At 38.0% G+C, this 14,176-nt stretch overlaps 2 protein-coding genes across 2 annotated transcripts in view; one reads left to right on the top strand and one right to left on the bottom strand.

Moving 5' to 3' along the window:
- The window catches only part of LOC306992601 (NACHT, LRR and PYD domains-containing protein 3-like), a 34,577-nt gene extending 32,847 nt beyond the window's left edge, over positions 1-1,730 (bottom strand). Inside the window, exons 1-3 of the mRNA XM_079601707.1 lie at positions 1,449-1,730; positions 1,245-1,335; positions 896-1,003 (exon numbers count right to left, since the gene is read on the bottom strand). Coding sequence (XP_079457833.1) covers positions 896-1,003; positions 1,245-1,294 — 158 coding nt within the window. The 5' untranslated portion in view covers positions 1,295-1,335; positions 1,449-1,730. The remainder of the gene's footprint in view (positions 1-895; positions 1,004-1,244; positions 1,336-1,448) is intronic.
- A 1,175-nt stretch (positions 1,731-2,905) lies between these two features.
- Positions 2,906-11,179, top strand: LOC306992619 (protein adenylyltransferase SelO-like). Its single transcript, XM_079601741.1, has 19 exons — positions 2,906-3,157; positions 3,235-3,353; positions 3,787-3,915; positions 4,002-4,066; positions 4,365-4,421; positions 5,537-5,635; positions 5,742-5,809; positions 5,897-5,984; positions 6,070-6,139; positions 6,246-6,318; positions 6,424-6,507; positions 7,453-7,582; positions 7,676-7,720; positions 7,797-7,878; positions 8,245-8,337; positions 8,429-8,508; positions 8,588-8,631; positions 9,277-9,356; positions 9,543-11,179. Exons 1-18 carry the CDS (start codon positions 2,986-2,988, stop codon positions 9,351-9,353), a joined length of 1,575 nt encoding a protein of 524 aa, XP_079457867.1. The 5' UTR covers positions 2,906-2,985; the 3' UTR covers positions 9,354-9,356; positions 9,543-11,179.
- Positions 11,180-14,176: the final 2,997 nt, after the last annotated feature.

The following is a 14,176-nucleotide window of genomic DNA, read 5'->3' as shown; positions in this document are numbered from 1 at the left end:
ATAATTCTGTCAACAGTTGATAAGTAAATGTACTTATTAATAAATAAACTGCTTAAGGGCAAAACTGTAATAATACTAAAAACAAAAACTATAAAAAAAAGTTTGAAAAAGTTAGCTTGAGAAAGTTTGTTATTGTACATGAAAATAATACATTGTTGATTGATTGATTGCTTATAATTTAACATCATGCCAGTTATCAGAGCTATTTTAATGGTGAGAATAAAAGTAGCAAAATATAAAAAGAGAAATAAACAAAAACGTTTTTTAACTAAATTGGCCTCACTATTCTTTTCATAAGAATCAACAGAATAGAGTCCTAGAGGAGTTAAAACCATCGTATTTCCTTAAAATATGCTTTAAAGATAATGGACTCTGTCATAAGAGGCATAAAGGAGGATCTTCAACTGATAGCAAAACCTTGTGCCTATTTGGCAATATGTGCAGATGATATGGTCCCAGTGATTATCTGAGTACCAACAACCTGATTAATTTCATAAAGTTTAATTGTATTACATTGATATCATTTGTTGGTCATTTTCGGAGGAGCCATTTTGGAGGAGGTTATGATGGGTTTGAGGTTATAATATATAGGAAATTATTGGAGCTCTGAATATAAGCACCTGCTGCACATTACCTGGAATTTATTCAACAAAGCCCAGGTACCAACAAAAAGGACTACAGTCCATTTAAAATGCCCACAAAAGCTGGGTGTTTAAAATAATATAAGAATCTCATTCAATAAAATGCTATATCTGAGTCCAAGCCAAAAAATTGGAACACTTTGTAGATATGTCTCTCTTGCATCAGGTGAAGACAACAGTGTCGTATGAATATCATAAATGCAAAAACACCATAATATAAAAATGCCAATCACATGATTAAAATTTTTTTTTACCTGAGATCAGTCTGTGTATTGTCAATCTTAAAATTTATTGGAGGACCCATAGACCAGTCACTCCTCAAAGACACACAGCTGGGCTCTGATCTCTCCTGCTGAACTGAACTATAACAGAACAACGAAACGTAAAAACAAAACGTTTTAATGAAAAGCACTTGAGGACGGTTTAGACATTGTTTTCAAGAAATTTCCTTTAAAACACACACACACACACACACACACACACACACACACACACACACACACACACACACAAATAGAATGTCACAGTTTTTTTCTAAAGGAGACATTGTTTTTATTAGCCTATATAAAAGGTTATTTAATGTGTTTATTTATAGTAGGCTACCTGCATCCTTTAGAACAATCTTCTTCTCTGGATGTTTGTCTGTCATCCATGATAAAGCTGAACAGTTGAAACAGTCTGATCTCCACTGACCCTGGATAGAAAGGACAAACAAACACAAAACTAATGTTATTAAACATTGTTAAACATCTTTATAATTTTTTTTGAAAACTTTTGAAAAATCATCATATAGCCAACACGACTCACAAAAGAAACCTCGTTAATTTCCTTTCAGAGAAAATATTAATATGGAAGTCTGTAACGTTAAAGGTCTCGAGTACGCGAACAGTAACTTTGTCAAAATGTATCTACAGCCAACCGATTCACAAACTCCTCCATCTGTTCCATAAAATAGGCTACACATAAATGCCTGTCTACCGTTTGATAAAAGTTTCTATTTAACATCTAATAATATTTTGTATCGGAAGGAATCGTCTGTCTGACTAAAATGGCGAATCATCAGCTTCTTTTACTTTCGTTATTATCTGTGACGAAATGGGCACGTGATTAAACTGCTGAAGTCGCTATAATGTTGGCAGTGTTTAATGGTTGTTGCCCTTATTGGCAGATGACGTGAGTTTAATCACCAGTCAGGTAAAGGTTTACAGTTAATATTACACTCCATACAGTAACTCCATGAACTCAGAGGATAGAGACAGAAAAGAGCCAATAGTGTAAAATTAAGTGTATTTTAATCATTATACTTTTTATGTACAACCGATGCTTTATTCGTAGTATTTTCTTTTGAAATTGTCATTAGCCAAAACCATTTTTTTGTTTTGTTTAAAAAAGCATTGTGTGCCTTGGTTTCTTCCTATTTCTGATTACTACAATGGACAGCATGCATCTGTAGGCTATCCCACTCTTAACCCAAATTAGTTGACTTTACTAGAAAATTCCAAAGAAACCTGTTGCCTTAAACCATTTAAGTTTCTACACAAAGTGAAACTAAAGAGATCAAGCATAACACATTAAGTGGACGCAGTATCAAGTTTACGTCTTTACTTAAAATCATTAGTTCGCTTTCTTTCTTTTTTGGGAGTGTACGTTGTATAAATTAGGCTAACTATTTTATGCTACACAAATGTTATATTTAGGTAATTTCTTATATTATATATATATATATATATATATATATATATATATATATATATATATATATATATATATATATATATATATATATATATATATATATATATTGAGATTTATTGTAATAAATGCATTCTGTCACATAAATTGGAAGGGAAGAAAATTACAGTTTATATTTAAAAAATTACATTTTCATTACATTCATTTCAATCTTCTCCAGTAGTATTTATAATTTTCTAAGTATTCAGTATTTTTTTAAGTATAAATCGGCTGGTCACATGGTACGTGTTTCTTTTTACAGCACAGATTGGGGGTTGCCCAATCACAGTCGTCTCTGATCATTGGCTAGAGACGCTTATTTAATCATTATAGTGAGAAAGTTCCGAGAGTTTCCATTTTTACGACAGCGTCTAACCCATACAATTATTGGTTTTAATCGGTTATGGTTTATAACGCGCATGCATGTTCAAAAAGACAAAACAGTCCCGAATATGGCGTGGAGCAGTCGGGGTTTGAGCCGATGAGCGCCCTCTGGTGGAATTTAGAAGGATTGTTTGTGTGACAGTTCCGATGTTTTCCTCTAGTTACGTGATGTAAGGAAGTACAGGACGAATAGTAAAAAAAATATATATATGCCTGTGAGTTTGATGTAATGACAAAAAATGGCTTCACGTTATTTTTATTTCTATCGGCCGTCGCCATCGCTACATTTAGGGACGAACAAGAATTCTGTGAGATTGAAAGTGAGTTCGATAAGAGTCACTTTTATAGCCATGTGAAACACTGTGGAGAAATACCACTGGCATTATCACATAAACTGCTAGGTAAGATACAGATACGAGTGCCAACATGCTATTTTACACGTTGACTATGTTTTAATCACTTCCTGTGTGTTTTACAGATGCTCTCCCTCTTGTTGAGGTTGATGGTAATTGTATTCGTACTGTGAAGAGATGTGTGTTTTCTGAGTCTCAGCCCTCTCCTCTGAAAGAGCCCCTGACACTGGCTGCTGTGTCACAGGTCAATAAACCCATCCACTCATCAAAACTTGTGCTTCTCTGCAGTAAAACCATGATAGTGTTGCAGTAACTGTGTATTTATGTAATTTAAGAAACAGAAAAATACAATTGGACCAAACACTTACAATAGAAACACTTTATCATAAATTAATTCTGTCACAAACATTTCATTTATTGTATTGAGTTAATTAATTCAGTTCATTAATTTTTTTTTTGTCTTGTCAATTATACTTTTATTAATTTATTCAGTCATAAAGCATTTAATCAGCTAATGAACTCGTGGGCCACTTGGACTCCTTTACAGAACCGCCAGTGGTCTGAGGATCACAGTCTGAGAAAACTGCTTTAAAACAAAACTGCACCATGGTACCACCACAGTACTTTTTTTGTAAATGTTGTTTCTGCATATATTCAGGCTCTTTTGTGTATTTCAGGATGTGTTGAGGAATATTTTGGATCTGAATGAGTCTGTGATTCAGAATGAAGAGTTTGTCCGTTGTGTCAGTGGTGGGAAACTGTTTCCTGGCTCTGTTCCACTGGCACACAGATACGGCGGCCATCAGGTAAAACTGACCGTCATTTCAAACCCGACAGCGATGGCATAAGACAACAGAGCAAACATGTCAAACATGTGTTATTATTATTATAGTTTGGTTATTGGGCCGGACAGCTGGGGGATGGAAGAGCACATTTTCTGGGTGAATACACAAACAGGTGAAAAAATCATCCCGTTCCATCAGCGTTCAACAGAAATCATCAGTTGTTATTGTCATATGTGACTTTTCTGTTGTAATGTCAACTTTCCCATAATGTTGTTTAAGATTAAAGAATGGAAAGTGTGATCTATACTTCTTGGTTTTTCAGCAAATAGACAATTCTGTCATTTTTTTTATCTAATTTTCACTTAATGCTTAAACGTGTCTGAACAATGACATCTCTCAGTTTAGAACTGTGACAAGTGTTAACCGTTAGATAGTGTATTAGAGCGTTACACAATCTCTTTTTTATCCAGAAAAGGTGAAAGATGGGAACTCCAGTTGAAAGGCTCAGGAAAGACACCATACTCAAGGTGAATATCAGTTCCTGCTGCTCAATATTTCTTACATGCTTTTTAAGTAATTCTGAGATATATTTAGTTGTAAATGATCTTACATTATGACTCGTAGTGTGTGTGTCTCCGTCTGGCAGTAGTGTAATCGTTCTGCTGTACATGATGTTTTGTGTGCAGGTAGGGTTGCCACCCGTCCCTTAAAATACGGAATCGTCCCGTATTTACAAGTAAGATGATGCGTCCCGTATCAAATCAATAAGGGACGCGATTTGTCCCGTATTTTACATTAGGCCCACATATAGTTGAATAAAAACATAAGGATTTTGCAGTATGGATAATACTAATAGCAAATATAAAGAAATCAATTTCTTAGTAGAGAAGCTCATTGCGTGATTGCATTTTAGCGTCTTTGTTTCTATAGCGACTGAGTCTCGTGAACATGCGCTGTAAACCTGCACGTTTTTTAACCCCTCGTGCGCTGTTCGGGTCTTTGACCCCAAATGACGTTTGCTGAAATAAATAAAACATTATATTTGTCCAAATGATGTGAGACTTTGCACGGTTGACAACACTTTCTACATCTACAAAAAAAAATGAAATAAATTTGAATAATATCTGTTTTTTATGTTAGTGTGGGGGGAAAAAGTCACACTTGTGTTGTTTCAACAAAATGTCATTTTGAAACATAATAGTTTTTTTTTTAGGATTTATAGTTTTAGGAGGATTTATCATATATTTTTTTACTTTAGGCTATATAAATAAATATTTTTTAAACAAAAACAGTAAAAAAAAAAAAGTTAAATTCACTTTATAAAAGACCCACATTTCTAACGTTCATGGATATAGATAATTTGACATGGTTTAGTGTAAGATTTTTGCCCATCTTTTGGAAAATGCTGTTTTAAAAGTAAAGAAATGATCACTTTAGTAGATGGCTGCAGAGCTACACCATTTGCTATTTGACTAAAATACATATTTTCAATAGCTTTTAGTTGGATTCATATGTACATATTATGAAATCACAATTATAACAATAAAAATGACTTTGTCAAAGTTGAGCATTGGGGGGGGGGGGGGGGGGTGAATGGGTGTCCCTTATTTTGCCACACTGAAGGTGGCAACCCTATGTGCAGGTCTGGTGATGGACGGGCTGTGATTCGCTCCTCTGTGAGGGAGTTCCTGTGCAGTGAAGCCATGCACTTTCTGGGAGTTCCTACCAGCAGAGCCCTCAGGTACATATGGACATGCACAAGAAGAGTAATATATGTATTTATCACATTCAAATGTTTGGTGTTGAATATTATTTTTATTTCTACTTTTGCCATTTTTATGCCTCAGTCTGGTTGTGAGTGAGGAACCTGTTTGGAGGGATCCGTTTTATAACGGCAGTGTCATAAAAGAAAGAGGTAAAATACGATCAGATTTGGAAAAATAGAGTAACTAAGTTCTTTATCCGTCCTCAGCTTTATGTGATTGTTCTCTGTATCCATCAGGAGCGCTTGTTCTGCGTCTGGCCAAGTCCTGGTTTCGTATCGGTTCACTGGAGATATTAACCAGAACTGGAGAGTTAGATGTCCTACGGTATATTTACTTTAACTTGGGAGGGTAATATATTTTTTTCTCACTCTTATTTGGTTTTTAATTTAATTTACATTTAAATTTTCAGGACATTGTTGGACTTTGTAATTAAAGAGCATTTTAAATCTATAGCAACAAATGACCCTGACAAGTATGTGGTGAGTATCTGTGTCTCTGCTGTTTATAGTTATACAGTAATACAAGATTATTTTATATTGTCTGACCAGTCTCACTATATTTGAATGGTTGTCATGTTGTGTGAAGGTGTTTTTCTCTAGAGTGGTGAATGAAACGGCACATTTAATCGCCCACTGGATGTCGGTTGGTTTTGCTCATGGTTAGTTTACTCTGCTTTACTTTAGTTATTATCACATATATTTATCATTATAGATTGAGCTTCATATGCAAAATGCACAACAACATGATTTGCATCTTCACACAGGAGTCTGCAACACGGATAACTTCAGTCTGCTTTCTATCACTTTTGATTATGGCCCATTTGGATTTATGGAATCATATGACCCAAGTATGTTTCTTTGTCTAACTTACATTTTCATTATATTAGCAATCATCTTCCTATATGTTTAGTTTTGTTAAGCTTTTTGTCATATAACAACACACACACACACACACACACACACACACACACACACACACACACACACACACACACACACACACACACACACACACACACTGTACCCTACCCCTAAACCTATCCATCTTGATATACCATTTGGTTTATGAGGATACAGGAAGTTGTGTAAGTTGCAATGCCATTATGCACATTTGTGTCCTCATAAACAATGTACGAGAACACAAATACACACGCCTACATATACATACATATACAATACTGCAAATGAATAGTAAGCTACTTTAGATCTACTATAAATTTTGTAAATACTTACAGTTTATATACATTGGTTGAGGGGCATGATTAATTTGTTACAGCCGGCTCCCAGGCTGCAACAAAAAGGAGACCAGACGCGTCATTTCACAACCAAACGTTTATTTTAACCCAAGGACGAACAAGCCTATCACAAAATATATCAGGGACCGGCCGGGCGGACAGGACACTCAGCTCAGCTCAGCGCAGCGCAGCGCAATCCAATCCAATCCAGTCACAGCATAGACCACCGAACTCCATACCGAAGACGAACGCCAAACAAACTCCCCGCCGCCTTCACGAGCGGTCTCCACCATATTTCACTCCGCATCGAACAAGCGTCAGGTGTGTCAACCACGCCCCCTCCAGACGGCCCCTAAAACACACATAACCAACAACACACACACATACGCACAGTCTAGACTAAGACGTCACAAATTGCATAATATTTTAATCCATTACTTGTTTTATTTTACTTTATTATATTCTAAGTTGAAGTGAAACAGACAGCCATAATAATAACATATAATAATTGTATTGTTAAATGGGTGTTATTGCTACTGCATTGTTTCCTCTGTATAGATTTAGTCCCCAACATGTCTGATGACGAGGGCCGGTACAGTATAGGAGCGCAGGCTAATGTCGGCCTGTTCAATCTACAGAAACTTCTAGAAGCTCTGAAACCACTGCTGACCTCAGATCAGCTTTCACAGTAAGAGATCGTTTTATATTTCTTGTTGTTAATGGGAATAAAACGGTAATGAAAACGGTTAATGGGTGATTCGTGTCAATTTATTTACTTCAGATCTCAGCAAATATTGAGAGAGTATCCACAAATCTACCATCAAAGGTGAGCAAGACATTAGACAATATACACTGTGTACATCTGAGTCGTTCCTGATCTCATTTTACTGTTTCTGTTATAGATTTCATGAGCTGTTCAAAGCAAAGTTGGGCTTTCTGGGAAATGAAGAAAAGGATTCATATGTGATTGCATTTCTTCTAAAGGTAAATATTAGCTGGATTGTTTTTTCTCTCTAATTGTACTTTAATTAATTCATGTAATAAAGTTATTTGGCCATTCTCAAGAAATTTTGTCATTTGTGACAGAACATGTTATTTATTTTATTATTTTAAAAAAGTAAGGAGTCAGTAAGCTGTTATAGAAAGACACACACACACACACACACATATACACACTTTAATTATAAAATTATTTAATTATATTTTATTTATTTATTTATTATATATTTAATGGCCAAACTGTCAAAACTAGTTGAGTTCAGTATGGTGTTAAATCAGTAGTAGATCACACAAATGGCAGCATTTCTGAGAATGACCCATATAATGTTGTGTGTTGTGTGATGTGTTGAGCTAATGGAGGACACTGGAGCAGACTTCACTATGACTTTCAGACAGCTGAGTGAAGTGACCCTGTCCCAGCTTCAGAAGGGATCCTTTGCTCCGGTACGTTTCCTCTCCATTCACTCCCACAGCGGCTGCCATTTCCATAATCATGATTTGAGTCCATTAACTGTGACTGTGTCTCTCTTGACAGTCATTGTGGGCTCTTTCAGACCTCTCATCACACAATCATTTCAGAGACTGGGTTCAGCTGTATTTACAGCGTCTGTCAAGGTAATGTTGCTGTAATGTAAACTCGAACTCTTTAGAGGATTAAAAATGAACATCACTGTGTTTTAATCGTCTTCTACAGGCTAATAAGTGACTCAGATGCAGCACGGCAGCACAGAATGCAAGGTATGTTTTTGTATGTTATATAATGCAATGTTATATATTATGTGTGTATATATTGTAACAGACTACCTTTGAAATGTTCAGGATTGGTGAGATTTGTTTTTGAAAGAAGTTTCTTATGCTCACCAAGGCTGCATTTATTTAATCAAAAATACAATAAAACAGTAATTTTGTATTACTACAATATATTATTATACTGTGAGATATTATTACAATATAAAATAAATCATTCTATTTGAATATACAGTATTTGTGTAATTAATATATTTGTTCAGTTGAATGTCATTTATTCCTGTGGTCATGTCTCCAGTCTTCAGTGTCACATGATCATTCAGAAATCTTTCTAATATGCTGATTTGCTGCTCAAGAAACATTTGAAAACAGTTGAGCTGCTTAACTTTTTTGTGGAAACCCTGATACATGTTTTGATTAATATAAAGTTCAAAAGAACAGCGTTTATGTGAAATAGAAATCGTTTGGTCATATTTTAAATGTCTGTATTGTCCCTTATAATGCATCCTTGCTGAATAATATTATTAATTTATTTTTAAAGCCTTACTGACTGTACATTTTTAAACGGTAGTGTATGTTTTTTTAACAATGTGTTATGTTGTATTTAATGTTATGTGTAATTTTTCTATTGTTCAGGAGTAAACCCACGGTATGTGTTGAGGAACTGGATGGCTGAATCTGCTATCAGAAAAGCAGAGAAAAATGACTTTTGAGAGGTATTATTACATGTGATGTCAAACTAATATGCTGTCATGATCATTCTTATCATATCTTAGAGTATTTGCTTTAATATTTTACTGTGGAATGAAGACTTGACAATTATACATAGAATGTAACATCTTCAGACAGACCATTATGGCTTGTCTTTTTCTTAGGTGACAGTATTTTTGATGTATTTCTAGGTGGCACTGTTGCAGAAGACTTTAATGGAGCCGTTTATGGAGCAGGAAGAGGCCGAGAGAGCCGGATATGCCAGTAAACCTCCATCCTGGGCTCAGCAGCTGAGGGTCAGCTGTTCTTCCTAACTCAGGGTCGAATGAAAATCACAAATTTCAGCATCATTTGAACCAAAAATATAGTTTATGATATTGTAATCACACTTCCTAATGGATGATCTGATTGGAGGATGTATAGTTCAACGCTACACTCTAAAAAATGCTGGGTTGTTTCAACCCAATTTTGGGTCAAATATGGACAAGCCCAGCCGTTGGGTTAAATTTTTTAATTAAATGTTTAACCCAATGTTTGGGTTTGTCCATATTTTACCCAAAATAGGGTTGAAACAACCCAGCATTTTTTAGAGTGTATATATGTACATATATGCACGTTATATATGAACAATGGACATGGATGTCTTTTGTAAAATTGTTGTTTCTGAATTTCTACAAAAGTGCAAAAAACTTGCATCATGCATCTCGTTTACTCCTGTTTAACAATTAGGCATGCCAAAATCTGTTTAACAGTTAACTTTGCAAAACCTTATTTATTATGACATTCCATTAGCAATGATGATATAGGATATTTGTAATACATATAATCTGATTATGTGCGTAAGTACAAAGTATTTACATATTTTAGTCTGGTGGTGTAATACAAAGCACATATTGAACATCAAAAGAATTAAAGATGTGTGTCAATGTCACGCCAAGAACTTGTTTGGCGGTCAGTTCCTCAGTCCAACTACAAAAACACGTCAATTATCTCTATCTGTCTTCAAGATCATTGTTGACTGCGCTTTTTCAGCATCGCTGTCATCAGTTCTGACATGAGTTCGCCACCTGGGGGCGCTGTTTGTTGAGGTGTAGTTCTCTTTGGTGGAGCTGGAGGCATTTTTCTGACGGAGCCGGATGGGTGGGCAGCCGGTGCAGGAGCTGGTGGTGGAGGCGGGGGTGGAGGAGGAGGTGGTGGAGCTCCACCTGCAGATGCAAAGTTTTGGGGACCAGGAGGAGGAGGGGTGGAAGGGAGGTAATGGGGTCTGGAGGCGGTGGGGGGAGCGAGTCTCCCCCGTAAGGTGCAAAACTAGGAGGCGGTGGAGGAAGAAAGTCAGGGGGCAGCTCGGCGTCTTCTGGAGGAGGTGGTGGTGGAGGCAGGTCATCCATGGGTGGAGGTGGGAAGGAGGATTGTGGGAATCGAGGTGGAGGAGGAAACTTGTTGACTTTGGCTGTGCTGGCAGGAGGAGCGGGGGGAGGAGGAGGCAACATGGGTGTCGGGTGGTGGAGGAGGCAACATGGGGTCGGGTGGTGGAGGAGGCAGGGTTTCCATTGAAGGCGGAGGTGGTGGGAAAGATGTTTGGTTGCCAGGACCCTGAATTATGAAATTACAAGGGGATTAAAACAACTCTAAATGACGGTTCATTACCCTTTGTGAAAAAGTAGTGTGCTTAATTGTACTGCTCTTGAAGTATACTTTATATCTTTAAAGTATATTTAAAAATATTTTTCAGATAATATGTTAATTAAATAAAAGGCCTCTATATGTGTATTTAAAGACAATGCACTTTCATCACTGTTTCTTAAAGGCAGGGTAGGCAGGATTTGTCTAAAAAACTTTTTCCCAAATTTGTTTAAACTGTCTTTATATACCAATACATAATTCAAATGTAAGTACTCTGAAAAAGAGAGTATAAAAATCATAGACAGTATATAAGATGGACACAGCGACCCCATAGATTTCAACGGAGAAAAGTGAAGCCCATTTGAAGCACTCACTTCCCCAGGCGAAAATGCGCAGACTCAAACTGAGCTTGACGACGTAGATGTGACGTGGGTCTTCTAGTAGCTGTGCCGAGGGAAATCTGAATCATTCCCTTCCGAATCTCGCAGAGGCGGAGAGCGTGATTATTAGTTGTCAATGAGCTAGCAGCATGAGCAACTTTATGAATCTCTATGGGGTTCTCCCTTGACTTTATACCTCCACGTCCCCCGATTGCTTGCGAGCTTCTCCGCCGGTCTATACGGTAATTTCTCTACAGTGCGACAGAGAGTCGCGTGGGTATGACGCAATCGTTAGCCTATTTTTTACAAAACCGGCTTCTACGAAGTCATAACGTAAGATACAAAGTAATGGAGCCCTTTATACATTGTCGTGTTTCTTTAGAAATAAATAATGGACAAATGGAGTCTTTGGACGCTTCAGATGTAAAGTTATTCGCTGTCAAAGTGACGCAAAAATGAATAGGAGTCAATGGAATGCTAACAGCAGGTGAAGTTCTGCTACAATGGCGGCTCCCGCGGAGGCTTCAGTTTCCGGCGGATGGATTACCCCCTTGATAAAAATCGAGTGTCTGTAGCATAGACAGTATATAAACTGGACACAGCGACCCCATAGGTTTCAACGGAGAGAAATGAAGTCAATTAGAAGCACTCCCTTCCTGATCGCAAGGCGACCTGCGCAGACTCAAACTGAGCTTGACGACGTAGATGTGACGTGAGCAACCTGTAGGTCTTCTAGTAGCTGTACCGAGAGAAATCTGAATCATTCCCTTCCGAATCTCGCAGAAACGGAGAGCGTGAGTATTAGCTGTCCATGAGCTAGCAGCGGGAGCAACTTTATCACTCTCTATGGGCTTCTCCCTTGACTTTATGCCTCCATGTCCTCCCGATTGCTTGCGAGCTTCTCTGCCTGTCCATACGGTAATTTTTCGACTTGTGCGACAGAGTCGCGCGGGTATGACGCAATCGTTAGCCTATTTTTACAAAAACTGCTTCTACGGGGCCATAACGTAAGATACAAGGTAATGGAGCCTTTTATACATTTTCGTGTTTCTTTAGAAATAAACAATGGACAAACGGTGTCTTTAAACGCCTCAGATGTAAAGTTATTCGCTGTCAAAGTGACGCCAAAATGAATGGGAGTCAATGGAATGCTAACAGCAGGTGGGGGTCCGCTAGCCAATGGCGGCGCCCAGGTCGGCTTCAATGTCTTTCGGAACACTGCCCCCCTGGTCTGTAGTCCTCTCAGGGCTGCAATAAACACCGCTACTTATTCCATTCACTCCCACCCCCTCCCTTCTGGGCTCCTTCCAAAGCCACGCCCCCAAAACACATGAACGCGCGATGGCGACCGCTCAGCTGGAGGAGGAGGACGTGTTTACCAGCGCCGAGCGGAGAGGAGCGCAATGCATAGTGACATCATGTCAGAATCACATGTAATAAAATACCTAACTTTATCATTATGAATATAAACAACTAACATGGCTGTTAGTACTCACTATCAAGCTAGAATATCGATACTGGTAAAGTTTAAAATATATTGAGTTTGATTCGGTAACGAGCTAGTAACATAAGGCAAAGCTAAAAACAGGTTGCATTGATACACGTTTTCCCATTACCATCAGTTACACTGTGATGAAGGTGAATTTCGTGTAAGATTCATAACATAAGGTGTTTTGCATGTAAGAGCTTCCACGATGAAAGCACTGTTGACTCTGATGAGGACTACACTCCGGAGACAAGCAAGCATCGTCGGCTCAAGGACAGGTCCTTCCTTTCCTTGTTTTTGCCTTCGCTGACTGTATATGCAGGTACTGGGAATTTCGACTGCTCTTTCTCTGCCATAATTGTGATTCTTCTTAGCTTCCGTGCCTCTTCCCCTCCTCGAGTCAAACGGGTGCGCGCATGTGGGCAGCTGCCAGCAGTGTTGCCAGATTGGAAATGTCCAAGTATCGTACCAGAAGCTCAAAATTATCGTATTTTGAAGAAAATTATCGTACACGAGGAAAACATGCGCAGAATTCTCCACCGGGGGGGGGGGGGTCTGAATAATTCGCTGGGGGGGGGGGGGGGGGGTCTGAATAATTCGCTTGGTTGGGTCCTTACCATAGACTGTAAAAAAAAATAGGTCCTTACATGCGCTTCGTGAGGCACGCCACACACGCACACTAGCACACACACGCAAGGTCTCTCGCACCCTTTCTCTGCTGTGCGCGCGCTACACATGCGCGCTCTTGCTTGCTCGATCTAGATTTCGGGAGATTTTTTAACTAATTTGCGGGCAATTCTGAAATTATCGTACATTATGGGATTTTTTTCATTATTGATCGTACATCGTACAGAGGTCAAAATGATCGTACAAATACGATAATTATCGTACATCTGGCAACACTGGCTGCCAGCTCCTGTAGCAGCAGGGGTGGTAGCCATGGTAGCGAGGGAGAGTGACAGTCGACCGTTAATGAGGTAGAATAACTTTTTTTTAAATTATACAATTTTTTTGACAAAGTAGACAGCTCACAATAGGACCCAACACAATACAGCTACAATTTACAGTAAATATTTGCATTGTAAACTATAATTTATAATTTGCCAACTTAGTGTCTATACATACAATCATTATCTATTTTGGTTTTTGGTGTGTGGCCTGGTTTCTGCTCACCTTTGCAATACGTATCCCAGTCACCCACAGAGTCATGGTCACCTCATCATCACAACACAGATACTTGATGTATTGGGATTCTTTTTGAATTTGAGGATGCTGAAAGCAGATCACAGTGACCATATGAACATGACATAAACCTGATATACACACCTAGGGTTGT

The sequence above is a fragment of the Phoxinus phoxinus genome (assembly GCF_949152265.1).
Source record: "Phoxinus phoxinus genome assembly, chromosome: 24".
NCBI classification, from domain to species: Eukaryota; Metazoa; Chordata; class Actinopteri; order Cypriniformes; family Leuciscidae; genus Phoxinus; species Phoxinus phoxinus.
Note: the sequence above shows the minus strand (reverse complement) of the source record. Positions and strands in the feature narration are given on the sequence as shown.